This window comes from Trichoderma citrinoviride, assembly GCF_003025115.1.
Source record: "Trichoderma citrinoviride strain TUCIM 6016 unplaced genomic scaffold BBK36scaffold_11, whole genome shotgun sequence".
Lineage (NCBI taxonomy): Eukaryota > Fungi > Ascomycota > Sordariomycetes > Hypocreales > Hypocreaceae > Trichoderma > Trichoderma citrinoviride.
Window position 1 is genome coordinate 40,358 of NW_020194719.1, and position 16,936 is coordinate 57,293.

The window sequence follows — 16,936 nt, forward strand, 5'->3', positions numbered from 1 at the left end:
GAAATACAGTGGTATTGGCTGCTTTGAAGTGAGGTAGGTTGGCTGTATCGGAAGTTATATGTATGACCCTCGAGTATTCTACCAAAACGCCCAGCACGAACCCATATCGGCTCTCGGTATATCCTGTATGCAATTGTTGGCAAGACGTTTACTGGTCCTTCTTGTCCTGGCCTTGGCCGTCTTCTACCCTCTTCAAGTACGGGATTGAAGTCAAGACCCTCGGCCAAACGAGGACGTAGTTGCTGTCTTGACCCGCAAGACAATGCCGCAACCAGGTCCCCCAGGTAATGTAATAGTACGCTGGAAACAGTCGTCAGCAGGCGCAAACACACAAACACAAACACGTCTAGGGTCCTATGTATGCCCACGGTTGGGCCAAAAGTAAGGTACCAATCCCGAAAAGGAAGTGAATTGCCAGATCCAGACGAGAAGAGGGAAAAGAAGCAAAATTGGAAAGGGAGCATTGGGGCAGTCGAGTGTTTACCTCCTAGCAAGCATGTTAGTGACTCCTCAACGAACATTTATAGTGCGAGGGGAATGCTTCACTTACCAAGACCTGTCATAAGGTGCCACCAGGCATGGCCTTCGAGCAACACGGCCCAGGGAAGACCAACAGCATGTCTCAACTGTCGCACCTGGGAGCAAAAGACATTATCGAGATTCCAAATCAGGAATCCCCCAAGAAAGACGCTGAGTCCTGTTCCAAACGGTCAGCTGGGCTTCGCGAGCTCGCGCACTTGATCGATTCGACGAACCCGTAGCTATCATGGCCCACATTGTATTCAGCACATTGGCCGCCTTCTCTGGATTGCGAGCAGTCAACACAGGTCGTAGCTGCGACTCCATCACCCACATGCTCCGGAAGACAACCGTGGCTGTTAGAATAGCATAGGCGACCTGGTGGAAGATAGGATCCTTCGTGACGTGGTAATAAACCTGAGCCTCTCTTAGTCGGTCGATTCGGAAGTAGGGTGCATAAAATACGCAACACTCACCGTGATCGAACCGGCAAGCGAAAGGAGGCCTATTCCCAAGGTTGCTGAGAATGCTCGCGATCGCTCGTATGCAAAGCTGGCGTGCATCATCAGGCAGGTAGTATATATCATGGACAGCTCATCGACCAGTTGCATCGGATCTCCATGCGTCATCTGTTAGTTCTTCCACTTGAATGCTTCTTGGTGGTATCACCACGGCAGCAATGCTTACACTTCAACGTCATATGGAAGAGGATGGAGCCCAGTCCTACCACCATGTAGCCAAGGTAAGAGATCAAGAATATCGACGGATGTTTCTCTTGCAGACAGTTCACGACCCCTGTTATCCCAAGCCACAGGAAAAGGGCGTTTGTCACTGTCTGCTGTTCAGTCAACAGAGAGAACGGTTTGATAGGGTAACTCATGACCAATACTGACATTACAGAACTCAGCGCAGTACGAAGTCAATGCATAATCCTTGGGTTATTCAGCACAGTTCTTCAGAGACGACACAAATATCCGTAGCCGGGTTCAGCTCACCTCTTCGCAAAAGTTGAGCGTTGACGTCTGTTCTCCCCAGAATCCATGGCCGGGATTGGCGGTTGGATACGGGTATGAGATGGCCGTACGCAAAGCGGAGAGGGTCATTTTGATGACGATGCTCAGCAGCCCAGAGAGTTCAACAATAGACGATAGTATGGAAAGGAAGGATGTCTAGAGCATGAATAATCCAAGAGAGAGAAAATGCCTCTTTGATAGAACATGAAAATGGCAATTATATAGAACAAGAAAGATGGAGAGAGAGGCTTGGAGCCTTTCACAAGATCCCGTGCTTCCCGCCGTCTTCGATCCTGGTGGGGCCGGGCGCTGGAACTCGGCGGCTTGCTCGTACTGAGAACCTCGGGTATGCTTCAGTGCTCGGAACAGACACAGGTATCCGGTACCTCCAGCCCGTTCCTGTTGTTCGTGACGCATGCGCCCTGCCAGTGAGGTTTAGGTGCAAATCCGCTAGCCGCTCAGGTCACGTCCCGACCTGGAAGTCAGCGGCAGGCATTATTGTTCTGCGCTGGCAATCCAACGCTTTTCCATGGCCGCGCCGTTCGCGCCCAATGACGTGAAATCCTCCTTGTCGCGATGCTCTGATGATGGATTAATGCCAAAGAGAGTGTTCAACAACCTCGAGTGAGTCGGCGCCTGACACAAGCGACTCGCGTCCACCTTGAATAGTCACTCACGAGCATGTCTGCAGTGGCATCTGTGCAATCTCCATACGACGATGGCTCTGCGCCTGACAGCGTTCGCGCATCCCCCAGTCGCGGTCTTCCGGGCCAGGAGCCCTACTACTCTAATCGAGGTATGGCGCTGCATCACGGCTCGTCCATGTCTGCTCGTGGGTTAACAGTCTAGACATTGCTGTGCTGCACGCGATCATCACAGCCGCCCAGGAGCACCTCGACAATGCGCCCGGCCCGAAACCACTGCCCGCCGCTGCGCTGTTCAAAGCCTACGACGAAATCCTCCCTCAGCACGGCATCGATCCCGAGTCCGACCATCATCTCTCTGCTCTTGTGTTCAGGGTCGGCGGCGAGCAGGGTGGTGGCAGCTTACTGGACAAGTTTCAGTCAATCCTCGGCCGCATAGGCATCGTTCTCGAATTCAGCGACGACTCTACTACTTCTCCCGAAGGCTATGCCGAGCATCCTCTGTCTCCGGAGCCGTTGGACACTCATCGCTGGTACCCCGACGACCTCCCTATCGACGAGGAGGAAGACGTTCCTCCAAAGAGACCCCGGGCCTACAGCGCGACTTCCTTGGGAACCGACTCCGCTCCTCAAAAGATTCAGACCCAAGAGCCAAGCAGCAAGAAGGATTACCAAGCGAGAGTTGATCACCCTCCCACTCAGACCGACCCAAAGGCATACCCCTCGGCCCAGATCTCCTCGACTGAAACACGACATGTTGATCCCTATCATCATTACCCTAGTCCGCTCTTCGATCACTTACCCATTGATCTCGATGCTCCGGACGATGACCCCAAGGCACGCCTTTTGAGGCCGCAAACCGACATCTCCCTCCGTTCAGCAGAAAGGAAGCCCGAACAAGATATTCAGACTCTGGACCAGCCACCGGGACGCGTCAAGGACCACGACCAGAATCAGTTCAGCGATATCGACGACGATGAGAAAGTTGCCCAGGAGGCTGCGAGACAACAGAAGCGGAATACCCCGAAGAAGACAGTAGAGACGAACAGGCACAATGGCAAGATTGACGAGGACGACGACCTTGCGCAATTCCCCCACTACATACCCAATGAAGCCCAGCCGGCAGCGCAGTCAGTACGGGATGAGCCTCCAGTGTCAGTCCAGTTCGAAAACGAGCATACCTTTTCGCGCTTGCATGAGGAGCGGCTGCTCACAAGAGCGACACGAGCTCGAGAGATCTACTTGGCAAGCAAGGTGTTCAACCACTGGGCAGACCGCACCGCAGGGCGACTTGAGCGGGAAGGCGTAGCTAGAAGACACATGATTCGCTTTCGCTGTTTCCAGGGCTGGAGCTGTGCGCCGAGTCTGCGATATCCCGTCATCGAGAACCTCAAAGCCCTGACGGCAGTGCAGAAGCTACACCGCGCTATAACGTATCAACAAGAGCAACTGGGACTGGCAGCAGCAGCAATCGCACAGAGGCACCGTGCTCGGGTCGCATCGCGCGTCTGTGACCAATGGTGCTCACACTTGATCGCACACGCCTACCGGCGCAAGGTGGAGAAGAAGTCAAAGCAACGGGCCCTGTTGGCATGGAGAGTGAGCACCTCGAGCAACCTCGTCAAGACCCAAGCCATAAGCAGGTTCAATCGACGCGAGGGAGTTATCAACGCACTATCAAAACTGCAAGACCACACCATAACCAACAATCGTCAGCTTCATGCAGCTAGGCAACTCGGGTCACTGCAGCTGCTATTCGGTTATCTTACGGAATGGAGAGATCAGGTTCAGGTCAGAGCGCAATCATCTGCCTGTCGTGACAGGCTGTTGACTGCAACAGTTGGTCGGACGTTGCAGAATTGGAAGCTGTCATCGCGAGTGCAGGCAGTTCGATGGAGGGCAGACTTCATATCAGTGACGCGCGCCCTTGGAAGCTGGCGAAGACACTACATGCAAGAGGAGTGGCGGCGAAACTTGTCTGCAAACCACCTCAAGTCATACCAGGCATCAAAACTCATAGGCGCCCTACAGCGGTCCAGCAGCATCGAGGCGCAGCGGTCACATCTTAGCAATCGAGCCAGGCTGTTTATTGTCACCACGCGGGTGCTGCCCATCATGGACTCGGCTGTTCAAGCACGGAAAAGCCAGATGAAGGAGATGATCAGACAGTACTTGATGATGAGATATACGCAGGTCTCCTCTGCTCGCAAGCGGCGAAAATTCTACGAGGCTTTGGATCACTGGCGAGCCATGGCAGCCCAGGCGACCTCGGAAAGCGACGTTGTCACCATGTACAATGCAAAGTACTACTATGGCCAGGCTGAGCTCGCTCTCACGAAGTGGAGGGCGCGTACCGAAGAAGATCTCGAGGCTCAACTGGCTGCCTATAAACATTATGCGCAAACCATCCTGGCGACCTGGGGCGACATTGCCAAGGAGCGTGAGCGGATGGAGATGCAATCCCTGGAGCTGTGGGCTGCCCGCAGGCAACGACAGTACCTCAAGGCGTGGTCGATATCGTCGTTGCAACGCAGCGGACAGGCCCATACCGCGACAAAGGTGCAGCAGAAGAAATACAGCGAAAAGAGAAATCGCACATTCCATCACTGGAGGGAGGTTTGCTTGGGCGGAGATGTGGCTCGGTCGGAGCAAGACTTGAGGTTCACCCCAAGAGCCGACCCCCCAAGCGGCCGTCGCGGCGGGTGGCGGACACATTCTGTTCGTCGACAACTGTTGGTGGACAGGCACTACAACAAGCAGGATGTCACTGCTAAGCAGCTTGAAACGCCAACGCGCTGGACTGGCATGCCGCTGAACATGTCCCTCCCTTTATCAGCCAAGCCACTGGCCTCATGGCGAGAAATCGACGAGGAGTCGGCCACCTCCAGTGATACCGAGGATGTCGGGATGCAAAAGTCTCCAAGCAAGCCGCCCTCTAATACAGGGCGCATTACTCTACCATCCACGACTCCCCGAGGCCCGGTGCCCGTGCGCTTGAACCTCAAGGCCATGCGAGCAGGCACGTCCCCCCAGCGTTGGAGCAGTATCGACGCTACTTCGAAAGCTCAACCAAGCCCAGCCCAAGACACCTCTCGTACACCACACTCAACCCCTGGACCAATTCCAAAGCCGAACTTTGGCAGTTCGGTGGGTGCACTTGGCCGCTCTATCCAAGTCCTGTCGGAATCGCGGAAGCGACCAGCAACGGCTCCGAGACAGCCGAGTAGCCGAGCAATACCTTAGTGTGAGCAGCGCTCAAGAGCAGAGGCAGCTACAAGATTCAGTTTCGGCCGACAAGCAGGGCCTTGCCAAGTTTGGTGACATACAAAGCTTGCAAGTTTCATGACGGTAACAACTGTGACGGCTACGCATCAACACGAACCATCAAGGTCACTATCAAGATAGATCTAATGGAATGCCTCTGTATCTCATGAGCTATACGGCTGTTGATGGCTTTGCTACTTGACGGACTCTGTCTCCAATGTGAAGTGACTGGGCCATCCTCACGGAATAAGTAGTGTTGTTCTGTATCAGGGATGTTCTATTAGAGTTTAAACAAAGATCCATCTAATGGAAATTATATATTGTCATACTATGTAATAGGATCAAAGTGTATAATGCCTACTTCGCGAGTATCGTTTCAGGATCTCGTACGATGTTTCTCGGTGTGATTAGTCATCGGCCTAGTAGTAGGTAGAGTGCTGTTCCTTTTTTTGTGCAACGCCACTAGCCTACTTCGTCATACCGCCCTACTACTAGTAGAGCTACGACGCGTGCTGCCGCAAAGACGCGGTTATCATTCTGCCAATTCATTTTCACGCCATCAAGTGTGAGATTCTGCTCATCTGCGTCTATCTTGCCTATCTTTTTCCCATATCCAACTCATCTTTCTCTGTTTCTTGAGATGCATTCATCAACAAGGAGCTGTTAGACAGAATAAAAGAAGGAGAGAGAGCGGAACGGAACAAAAAAAATCGAAAAGGCTACCGGCCATAGCCGCTACCAAAGAGAGCTATCTACGTCATGGAGCAGCTTCAACGCATCCGCAGCATGTGGCAGTTCGCCAACTTGTGCCAATGGATATACATTTTTGGTGATGCTGCCTCAATTGACGATTCGGTCGATGTTGATGTGAGCACAGACTTCTTTTCCTACTTCCCTCGCGAGCGCATCCTGACCATTGGCTCAGTATATCGAGACGGAGTGTCTCAAGCCGAACTCACCGGGACTCAACGATATTGCCTTGGCCCTCTTGAAGCTGGTCTCTTCACAGCGCGGCCTCACGTATGTATTGCGGCTCTCGACAGCTTATCTTGTCTTTTTCTTTTCTTTCCCAAGAGCAGGACTAACGGCCGCTGCCTCGTTGAAGCCATGCATCATTCGACGACCAAGCTCGAAAACAGTACCTGCTGAAGTCGCCAGACACCAATCCTTTCGGCGACGATGACGCTCCCAAGGCTTTTGCTGAGTTCGACGTGTTTAGCAAGGTAAACCTCAACTCGAGCTCGAATCTCTACGCGGTATCGTCATTGACCATATCTGATAGATTCGAGTGATGCAACAATTCACGCAATGGGCCATGATTCGGCCGGAAGTGCTTCGGGAGAAGATGAAGGAACAAAAGGATACAGAGCAAACGAGCTGGGTGCGTATCGTTTCCTTTCACGATTTGTACTGTACATTTTCTGATCGACGTTGCAGCGGATTGAACCCTACGGCTGGGATAGCGAAGACCGCACCTACTACGTTCTCGACGACAATCGAGTATACCGTTTATCAGAGGCGCCTCCACGCCAGAAACCGGCTCCCTCCAAGTCCAGCCGTCAGTCTCGACGTACGGGGAAAAGGCGACGTGTATCTGAACCGGACGATGCCGCGAACGACTCCCTCAATGATGCTCCCAAAGAAGGGTCGGAATTGGATTACGAGGACACCCATTTGGGGGACATGGCCTGGGAGTGCGTGGCCGTGACTCTTCCAGAAGTCCAGGCGCTTGTTGAAAGCATGGCCAAATCAAGAGACGAAAACGAGAAGATACTCCGAAGACAGCTGCGAGATCATCTGGTGCCTATTCTGGAGAAACAGGAACAGGAACGAATCCGCCGGGAGCTGAGGCGCGAGAAGGAGCTGGCAACGCTCGCCAAGATGGCCCATGCTAAACGATCAAGTCGGATTGCTTCCAAGGCGGAGCTGAGAGAGCAGCAAGAGAAGGCAAGGATCGAACAAGAGCAGCTCAGAGAAGCAGCCGCTATCCAACGCCGGGAGGAGCAGAAAAGAATCAAGATGCAGAGAGAGCTCGAAATGAGGCTCGTTTCCAGAGAGCAACGTCTGAAGGAAAGAGAGGAACGCCGCGCCCGTCGTGGCGAAAGCGGCACCCCGGCATCAGTAGGTGAAGGTAGCGAGGTTACAGTGGCAGATCGACCTACCAATGGCGAAAATGGCCGTGACCTTCAGGGCAAGCAGGAGGAAGAGGAAGGGTGGGTATTTGATTGCTCGTGTGGCCTGTATGGGCAGGTCGACGATGGCAACCACAGCGTCGCTTGCGAGAGCTGTAACGTATGGCAGCACAGCAAGTGCCTCGGGATCAGCGAGGCTGCTGCGGACCACCCAGACTTTCATTTCATCTGTGCCTCTTGTCGTCAAAAGAACCCTCCTGACGCGGCACCAAAGAGCAAGAGTCCTGCTGCATCGGAGAACCCTCCTGCATCAAAGAAACTCCCGGCGTCAGAGAACCCTCTGGCAGCAGAGAACCCTCCTGCACCGGAGAACCATCTCGCAACGGAGATCCATCCTGCATCAGGGAACCGTGCGGTATCACAGATCCCTTCGGCATCGGAAAACCTTGCGGCAGCAGAAAACCCTCTTGCATCAGAGAACCGTCTGGCATCAGAGAACCGTCTGGCATCAGAGAACCGTCTGGCATCAGAGAACCCTCCTGCACCAGAGAGTTCGCCTGTGCCCAAACTCGACGTTGCCGATAACGCCAAGCCTGCCACTGCCCCCCTCCAGAGGGGATAGGTATGAAAGACCAAGCACGTCTCTACTAGTTTACGCCCAGTCCGAAACAAACTATCTAAGAAGCAAACTTAACCGTCATATCACTTACTGGCTGCCTAGCCGCTCAGCCATGAGTTCCCGTTATTCCAACACAATCCCAGGGACACGTCAAGACGACGCAATCTCTCTCTCACACTCAACTCTAGCATACATGCGTACGGCAGCCAAGACTGCTCACCAACGCGAGTAAATTTGTACTGAGGACCCAGCATTTGCGTCCGTCATTTTATCTCACGAACCGGTAACTATCTTCCACTGAACAACTCACAAACATCAGCTGATCGTCGTCCCCAATGCCCTAGCCGTGATAGCCTCCCACTTTTGTAAATACATCTGGTCAAGTACACAACTGGCATACTCCGAAATGGTATTTTTAGACTCATGATACGGTTGCAAAACTTGGAAACGCAGCGAATCAGGATGCCGCTACTTTGCTTCGCAGGAGGAAGTCGAGTTTCACCCACTGCTGTTAGTTGTGAGCTTAGTTGCTCACAACAAAGGCAGAGGATGAACAGAAACGGAAACTCTCACGCTTTCAAAGCCGCCTTGTCTTTTCCTCTGGACGGTCATTGACAGACCCTTGTCCGTTCACTTGACCCATTGGACACTCTCCATTGGCTGGAGCGTCGACTGCGTTGGGAACGTCATCTTTCACCTGTTGATCTGCCTGAATCGCAGCATACGTTGGGACGACACCATCGAGCACCTCGACTCTACTATTCCACGTGTATCTATCTACCTATCTGTCTACGTCTCTACCAAAAGCAATCACTGGTCATTTCTGTCTCTCATTTTATCCATGCGTGTCTCCACTCCACTCATCTGCGGGTAGAAGAAGTTTGATTGGGAACAACCCACGATATGCAGCACCAGCTGAGGCGCACTCGTCTATCGGTGCGTCAAATGGCGATATGCAAGGGCCCGGCTTTGCTTGACAAGCCATGACTCCCCCCAAAGTACTGGATGGGCCAATGAAGTTGTCCCTTCCAGAGCGATGGCGATACTGTCGACCGGATGAGCTGCATTCGAGCAACCACGGGGCCGCACGGCCAACAGGTTGTTATTGGGGAGCATTCCAACTGGTGCAGCGCTTCGAAACTGCCCTGTGCGCTTGACAGACCCTTGCCACATACGCACTCGTCGTTCCCTCTTCTGAGCTTGGCTGCGTGTCACTGTGTCCTCAGTCTGTCGTTTTGGGCCATCTGCAACTGGGTTTGGGCCTTGGGGTTGTCGCAGCGTCCACGGGGTGGTCCAAGAGGCCAGGGGAAACGAAGGCTGCCATATTCCCAATACCGCATGCGGCAGAAGCTTTGATGCTCGTTTGTTTGTAGCCCTTCACGTGGAAGTCATGTGTCAGGGACGAAGCTGTCCATCGCAGAATGGGGGTGCGGGAGAGGGTAGGTCGTCAAAGAGCCTTACTCTGGGGTACAAAGACAACAAGCCATCTCTTCTATCAAGTCGAAATGTCATTTAATGCATCTATCCCGGCGATCCTCGATAGAAGCGTTCTACCGTCAAAGAGAATCGAAGTCGACTTTTATGTGCCTTTCCAAACGTTCTCCTTTTCAAACTTTTTCGGCATCACTTGTTACGCCAGACTTGGACAACCTGACCATTTCAAACCCAGCATCCCCAAAAACCGCTTTTCGCATCGACTTCTGCCCACCGGACGTCTCGATGGAGCTCATCAAGCGGGAATATGGCGTTGCAAAGCCAGCAATCCTGCGTAGTCACTCTGCCTTTGCCGAGGGAAACAACTCGACACTTGCCCCAGTTCCCGGCTATTCCTTTCCAAACCAAGGCTTTGTTTCGGTGAGTTTCACCTTTGAGTTTCAAACTTTCCTTCAAGGTGGAATGCTAATAGCTTCCAGCCTCCCCATGAACAGAACATCCTCCAGAACACTTCGCGGTATGGGTTGGAGACATCCCCCCTGGACTTCTCAAGCGTCAGTCTTGTGAGACGCCCGCGGACACGTTCCAAGTCAGCGAGACCGAGCAGCTCTCGGAGTCGGTCGAGATGTCTCCCGAGCAAGGATCGTAAGACAGGGAGGAGGACGCGAAACTCGGATGGAAAAGACAGCAGCAGCTCTCTCACTCGACCGCTCTCGGTGATTGCAGGCGAACTGCCTCACTGTCTTGTTCCCGACGCCGCTGCCTTTGCAACCCGCACAATCAAGCAACGAGTGGAGGAATACAATCATTCCGGAAAGATCAAGCGCCCCCTCAACGCCTTCATGCTGTACCGCAGGTCGTATCAGAACATTGCCAAGGCATATTGCAGCAGGGACAATCATCAGCAAGTGTCGGCAATCTGCGGGCTTTCGTGGAGGAACTTGGAGCAACCGGAAGTCAAGCTCGCGTTCAAGGACCTAGCTGACGTTGAGAGGAGGAAGCATGGTGAAGCTTTTCCGGAATACAAGTACGACCCTCTGCATTCGAAGAAGGGGGAGGGCAGGAATTCGCCCCTTTCTCTCCCGACCCCGGACGGCAGCGACGTTGAACTCGTCAGCGGCCATGGTTCCGTCGGGGCGAGTGTGGCGAAGCGCAACAGGACGAGTTCGCCAACGTACGATGAGTTCTCACCCTCGGACAATGAGGGATGCCTGAACACAGTCGACGCTCATCAGCCACTCCAGGCCAGGGCCTTTTCGTCTTACCCTTACTGGACTTGTCCCTCTTCGCATGCTTATCCCGCGGTGTATCTCGAGGAACAGCGCACACACGTTGACCCTTTCCCCTCCTTCCAAACATACCCGCCACCATCTGACGACAATCGTTTGGCTTACAGAAGCTCACCACCCGTTGTTTGCGGTCTCTACGGGGAGGCAGCGGACCATAGTGTCGGTTATGCGGAGATCTTCATCGACCCTTCACTTCTACCGTGCCAGCCCAGCATGGTGTACGACATCTCCGGCTGCTCGGTTGCATTTCAAGGGCAGTGGCATCCCCTGGCCGTCGAGAGGTCACGCACGGAAACTACGCTGTCAGAGATGAGTATGCCTGCGTCGACGTATGACGCGTATCTCAGGGGGACTGAGGGAGACTGGGAGGTGGAAGAGTTGGAAGAGCCCAGTCAGTTTGAGGATTGGATGTGCCAGACGGGTGCATAGTGCAAGATGACGAGATGTGTTTTTGGTTTGGTCAGATGCTGTTTGTTTTTGTTGTTTGCTATTTGTTGTGTGTTGTGTTGTGTTGGTCCTGTATCTTGCATAGAAATGGGTTCTGGAAGGCGTTTCTTAGGTAGGGACGGTTTGTACGTTTAGGTAGTTGGATTCGACCCTCGTTGAGTGTATTTTTAGGCCGCAGATATCTAGTGTTTAGTGTGCAGTAGACGGGAAATGAGATGCAGACATGCAGTTGATGATGTTGCAGCTACGGACTCGTACATGCTGTGTTTGATGAGTTGTCCCTCCGTTGGAGAGCTGCAGCATTCCAGCATCGAGGAGAATGAGAGAAGACTGTTGATTGGAAGACGAAACAGAGAAATTGAAGGAGTTGTGAGAGGGACTGAGAAGCTGCAGGTTAGTTCAGGTGTTGGTTTATGACTAGTCGCATGTCTTGCCTATCTGGGAGACTTACATGTTCTCCTATTTATAGTACCTTTGGGAGTTGACTTGGAAGAGCCATCAGAGTCTGGGGCGATAGGCTGCTGACAGAACGTGATTTGAATCATGGCCGGTTTGCTCATGAATCTGCAGTTGATACTGGTGAATGAAGCTAACAAGGAGCTCTCGCGATAATAACTGCAGAGTACACGCAGTGGACTTGACATGTCATGCTTGATTCCACACTGGCCCGGGCAAATCAAGCTAATCTCCACCACAGCCGCACAGGTACTGGGCAGGTACCGCCGTGCCTCGGTGCATCCAGCTGCAGTTGCTTCCAGCGGCGGCCTGTCCTCTGCGAACAATAACAGCTTCTAGATAGTTATACAATTATTCTAGAAGTAGATAAGGGACTAGAATACTATTGAAGGATTCCGAGGTTAACATAATAAAAAGAGAAACAATGTCCAAATTAGACGAGTGAAATGAGAAGTTGAGTGATATTGCAGCTTACTAAGCGAACATATACAAAGTCACCACCAGCACTCTCAGTGAGCGTCTCCCCCCAGAAAGATTGATTGACTGGGCAGTGCTGCAGTGGATCCTCAAGATTGCGGCAGAAGCAACCTGGCGACAGGGGGTCACTCCGTGCTCTGGAACCATCATTACTACCTCAGCACTCAACTTCCGCCCTGCCAACCAACCCTCGCCCATCGCTGCCGCATCGACGGACTATGGAGCACGCTCGCTAGCACTGCTCGGGACTGGCTTGCTCTTTTCGTCACTCAGCTCAGCCCGTTCTCCCACCTGTAATACCTGAACTCGTACATACCTACCTCAGACTCCACGCAAACGAGCTGTGCCGTCCACTCCAGTCCAGTCCAGTCCACCGCGCGTCGGCACCACCATCCGCACCCTCGAGCTGCGTCCATCGGGGACAAACAGACGGCCAAAATGGGCTTCCTGGGCATCTACCGCGCGCTCTACGACTACACGCCCAACGAGGATGCCGAGCTGGCCATCAAGCAGGGCGACCTGCTCTACATCCTCGAGAAGAATGACGACGACGGCTGGTGGAAGGCCAAGAAGAAGGCCGGCACCGATGACGAGGACGAGCCGACGGGCCTGATCCCGAACAACTACGTTGAAAAGGTATGCCGCTCCTCGCCATGCCCTCGTTGGCGCCCCCGTTGGCTGCTCTCGTGGCTCCCTTTTCCCCCCTTCCGTCATTACGTCTCACGGCCCAACGTCGATCCTTGCATCAACCCTCCGCCGTCAGCTATACACAAGTGCTGGCTGAGCCGAGCTTGCCCTGCACACCTCTGCGCACCACCTGCGCGGCCTCACGAGAAAGATGCGCGCATGCTAACTGATGCCCCCCGCGTTTGCAATCAGGCCGAGACCGTGGGCCACGCCCGTGCCATTTACGAGTACACCCGCCAGACCGACGAGGAGCTGTCCTTCCCCGAAGATGCCGCGCTGGAAGTCTTCGACACCAGCGACGAGGATTGGATCCTTGCTGGATACGACGGCGAGTACGGCTTCGTCCCGGCAAACTACATCGAGCTCCAGGCTGCCGCTCCCGCCAGCGCGCCGGCACCCCCAGCAGCCCCGGCGCTACCCCAGCGGCCGACATCTCAGATCACCACCACCGATGACAGCACTCCCCTATCTGAGGATGTGCCCGCTGCCGCCTCCCCCGTCGCCGCCGTTGCTCCGGCCGTTGCCCCGGCCGCCGATCCTGCCGCCGCCATTGCCAACGTTATCCAGAATCGACAATCCACCAAGGAACCCATGACCATAAGATTCAAAGAGCCGGACTTGTCCGATGAAGAATCCATCAGGTCCCCTGCGCTGCCTACGAGGCCTCGCCCACAGTCTCAGGCGTATTCAGTCTCGTCGGAGCCACCCAGACAGCCCGAGCGAACTCCTGAATCCCAGCCCAAAGGACATCTGATCCCCGGCAACTTTCACCTGTACAACATCAACGAGATGGTGTCGGTCATGGGCAAGAAGAAGAAGATGCCAACAACGCTGGGCATCAATCTCTTGACAGGCACTATTCTCATTGCACCCGAGAGAGCTGAAAACGACCCCCCTCAAGAGTGGACTGCCGACAAGATGACCCATTACTCCCGCGAAGGCAAGCACGTCTTCATGGAGCTTGTTCGCCCTAGCAAGAGTATTGACTTTCATGCCGGAGCTAAGGACACTGCAGAAGAAATTGTCGCCTCCCTTGGCGAGCTTGCAGGCGCTGCTCGAGCAGAGGGGATACGGGAAATCATTGCGGCAGGTTCTCAGAAGCGACAAAAGAAGGGAACCATCCTGTATGATTTCATGGCACAGGGCGAGGACGAGGTGACCGTTGCTGCTGGCGATGAGGTGGCCATCATCGATGACACACGGAGCGAGGACTGGTGGCAGGTTCGCCGCTTGAAGAATGGCAAAGAGGGCGTTGTCCCCAGCAGTTACATCGAGTTCTCCGGCACCATCACGCCGCCGTCTGGAGGCCAAATTCCCGCCAAATCGATGGTCGAGCAAAACCGCCTGGAAGAGATACGACTCACCAAGGAAGCAATGAAGGCTAGCAGAGAGTCTCAACAGGTAGGCCTTGGAACGCCTTTGCCTCGAAGAGGTAGCAGTCTCGTAGCTACGGACGATGGTAACACTTTGGGACAACAGCCGCGGCCTCGACGTGAGAATGGACGAAACGACAGTGGCAGCCACTCTGCGAACAAGTCTAGTGAGTTCCCGCCCTATTTGATCTATCTTGACAGAGTGAACAAAAAAAGAAAAAGGACGAGAAGTGCTGACACTTCCATCCAGAACCCGATCCCTCCAAAGTCCGGGTGTGGACGGATCGATCAAAGTCGTTTAGCGTCGAAGCGCAGTTCCTCGGACTCAAAGATGGTAAACTTCACCTTCATAAGATGAACGGCGTCAAGATCGCTGTACCCATAGCCAAGATGTCGCATGAAGACCTCGTGTACGTCGAGAATCTCACTGGCATTTCTCTGGACGATGAGAGACCCCTGGCCGACGTCAAACGATCAAAACCTCCGGAGCAGAAGAAGGCTCCTGCGGTCGGGGCTATTGTGGACAAGGGCCCGACTCGACCCGAGTACGACTGGTTCCAGTTCTTCCTTTCTTGCGATGTCGCTGTGGGTCTCTGTGAGCGTTACGCCCAGGCTTTCACAAGGGATTCGATGGATGAGAGCGTCCTACCAGATGTCGACGCTGGGGTCTTACGGAACCTAGGCTTGCGGGAAGGGGACATCATCAAGGTTATGCGTAACCTGGATGCCAAGTTTGGCCGTGAACGTGGCAACAAGGTCAATGGCGAGGGCGACGGCGGTCTCTTCTCCGGTCCTGGCGGAGCGCTGCGGAATAACACAAGAAAGGGTCGACCCGCCCCTGCGGTCCAGACTGGCGATGTGGTCGACGCCGCCGTGTTCGCGACCAAGGATGGAAACAGCACTGCCGAAACAGCCGCGAAGGCAGCGTCTCCTCCAAGCCCTGCAAAGTCACCCAAACGTCCCGCAGGTGGATTTGACGATGATGCTTGGGATGTGAAGCCTACAAAGCAGGAGCAGCAGACACAAGCGCAACCAGCAGCACCGCCGGCGGAGACACCCGCAAACAACACGGCTCCGGCTCCAGCTGCGGCCCCGGCCCCAGCTCCGGCTCCCGCGCCTGCTCCTCCGGCGCTCACTGGTTCCCTGCAAGAACTCTCCCTGTTAACAACACCTTTGGAGCCAAGCAAGACCGAGCCCCAGCCCCAGCCCGCGGCTCCGCTCGGGGGCGTAGACAAGGCGCCTGCACCAGCGCCCCAGCAGCCGCCTTTGGGAGCAAGCCCGGCCTTCTTCCAAACGGTGCCCCAGCCGAACCAGATTCAGCCCTCTCTGACAGGAGTTCAGCCCTCTCTGACAGGAGTTCAGCCCTCTCTCACCGGGGTTCACATTTCGCCAAAGACTCTAGGAAGGCAACGCCCTATCGCGCCGTCTATCTCGCCGCCAGTTCAGGGGTCGCTTGTCGTTCCTCCGCCACCGCAGCGACCCCTTTCTGCTCCGCAGTCGGCTCTCCCCCAGGGCATGTTTGCTGCTCCCCCGCTCGTCCCCCAGGTTACCGGCCTTGTTCAGGGCCAACCTGCACCACCGGGACAGAGCCTCAGCGACCTTGCCCAGGCCCGGCTGCAACAGCAATATACTGCGCAGATACAAAACCTGCAGCCGATTCAGCCAATGCTCACGGGCTACGTTGGACCGCAGCCGCAAGGCCTGGGTCCGTTCCCTCAAGGAGCTCCTGGGCCGTACTTGCAGCCCATGATGACTGGAGCGCCTGGCTACGTCGACCCAAGCCGCTTCAGCCAGTATGGAGGGCTTCAACCTCAGCCGACCGGCTTCCAGCCAGGGTTGGGACAGTCTCCCTTTGGTAGCGGAAGTATCAACAACTTCCTGCCGCCGCCTCTGCAGCCACAGCCGACTGGATTCCAGAGCCTGCAACCCCAGCAGACAGGAGCTACGAATGATTTGAAACCACCCATGCAGCCTCTTGTCCCGCAGAAGACCGGCCCCCCTCCGCCCGTCCGGTTCGGCGTGACGCCCGAGACGAAGAAGCTCACTCCCCAGGCAACCGGCCGCCGGGCCAACCTGGCGCAAGCGAGTAAGTGTCGTTTTGTCCCTTATTGTGCTTCTTCCATGCCTTGCAACTAACGATATATCTTTCTCTTGTAGCTCCTGACAACCCGTTCGGCTTCTAGATGGGAGGGTTTATTTCTCGCGACACACCTGTGATATATAGCTAATTATATAGTCTGATTTCAACACAACAAACACTGCCTGCTTGATCTAGCCCTTGTTACGAGTAGAAAGCAAAGCTAGAGATGTTTTCCCAAGTTGTATGTAATTTTAATACGAAGACATGTTGAATAGACGAGGTTTTGGGCTGGTCCACATTTCAGAGGCTCTATAGTGGTCGCAGCTATCCTTCAGTGGGCTGGCCGCTAAATTTCCAGGGGGCGGATAGCCTGCCAGCCCTGTACGGCTGTGCTGTCACTTCCAGTGGAGAGGTCCGTGTCTGGTTCATCTGAAGCTCTCGCACTATCAGTTGTACATACGTGGTTTGTTAACACCCCTTCACTTCTGCTCTCTCTCACAAC

The 16,936-nt window shown here is 54.4% G+C and overlaps 5 protein-coding genes across 5 annotated transcripts; 4 read left to right on the top strand and 1 right to left on the bottom strand.

The window, feature by feature from the left end:
* Positions 1 to 148: 148 nt before the first annotated feature.
* Positions 149 to 1,622, bottom strand: BBK36DRAFT_57862 (alkaline phytoceramidase; the record flags this gene model as incomplete). Its single annotated transcript, XM_024898291.1, has 7 exons — positions 149 to 300; positions 551 to 697; positions 756 to 936; positions 996 to 1,135; positions 1,207 to 1,354; positions 1,413 to 1,451; positions 1,515 to 1,622. 7 exons carry the CDS (start codon positions 1,620 to 1,622, stop codon positions 149 to 151), a joined length of 915 nt encoding a protein of 304 aa, XP_024747383.1.
* Positions 1,623 to 2,250: 628 nt separating this feature from the next.
* On the top strand, positions 2,251 to 7,833 carry BBK36DRAFT_1178106 (hypothetical protein; the record flags this gene model as incomplete). Its single annotated transcript, XM_024896114.1, has 10 exons — positions 2,251 to 2,350; positions 2,382 to 4,735; positions 4,826 to 4,836; positions 4,921 to 5,323; positions 6,209 to 6,307; positions 6,366 to 6,460; positions 6,546 to 6,663; positions 6,723 to 6,821; positions 6,878 to 7,657; positions 7,747 to 7,833. 10 exons carry the CDS (start codon positions 2,251 to 2,253, stop codon positions 7,831 to 7,833), a joined length of 4,146 nt encoding a protein of 1,381 aa, XP_024747384.1.
* Positions 7,834 to 9,191: 1,358 nt separating this feature from the next.
* Positions 9,192 to 9,580, top strand: BBK36DRAFT_1010527 (hypothetical protein). Its single transcript, XM_024888862.1, has one exon. The coding sequence runs from the start codon at positions 9,248 to 9,250 to the stop codon at positions 9,545 to 9,547; it is 300 nt and encodes a 99-aa protein (XP_024747385.1). The 5' UTR covers positions 9,192 to 9,247; the 3' UTR covers positions 9,548 to 9,580.
* Positions 9,581 to 10,419: 839 nt separating this feature from the next.
* On the top strand, positions 10,420 to 10,707 carry BBK36DRAFT_1095431 (HMG-box; the record flags this gene model as incomplete). The annotated part of the gene is made up of 1 exon (XM_024889076.1): positions 10,420 to 10,707. A coding segment is annotated over one exon (288 nt), but the record flags the coding sequence as incomplete, so codon positions are not given.
* A 1,956-nt stretch (positions 10,708 to 12,663) lies between these two features.
* Positions 12,664 to 16,622, top strand: BBK36DRAFT_1135964 (cytoskeleton assembly control protein). The gene is made up of 6 exons (XM_024892819.1): positions 12,664 to 12,685; positions 12,726 to 12,930; positions 13,174 to 14,382; positions 14,461 to 14,521; positions 14,605 to 16,440; positions 16,512 to 16,622. The coding sequence occupies exons 2-6, from the start codon at positions 12,733 to 12,735 to the stop codon at positions 16,535 to 16,537; spliced, it is 3,330 nt and encodes a 1,109-aa protein (XP_024747387.1). The 5' UTR covers positions 12,664 to 12,685; positions 12,726 to 12,732; the 3' UTR covers positions 16,538 to 16,622.
* Positions 16,623 to 16,936: the final 314 nt, after the last annotated feature.

Excerpts from the sequence above, each read along its gene's own strand:
- BBK36DRAFT_1010527 (XM_024888862.1), top strand. The coding sequence starts at position 9,248 with ATGAGCTGCATTCGAGCAACCACGGGGCCGCACGGCCAACAGGTTGTT.
- BBK36DRAFT_1135964 (XM_024892819.1), top strand. The coding sequence starts at position 12,733 with ATGGGCTTCCTGGGCATCTACCGCGCGCTCTACGACTACACGCCCAAC. Across the intron at positions 14,383-14,460 it reads CTAGCAGAGAGTCTCAACAG|CCGCGGCCTCGACGTGAGAA; the intron begins GTAGGCCTTGGA and ends TTGGGACAACAG. Across the intron at positions 16,441-16,511 it reads GGCCAACCTGGCGCAAGCGA|CTCCTGACAACCCGTTCGGC; the intron begins GTAAGTGTCGTT and ends TTTCTCTTGTAG.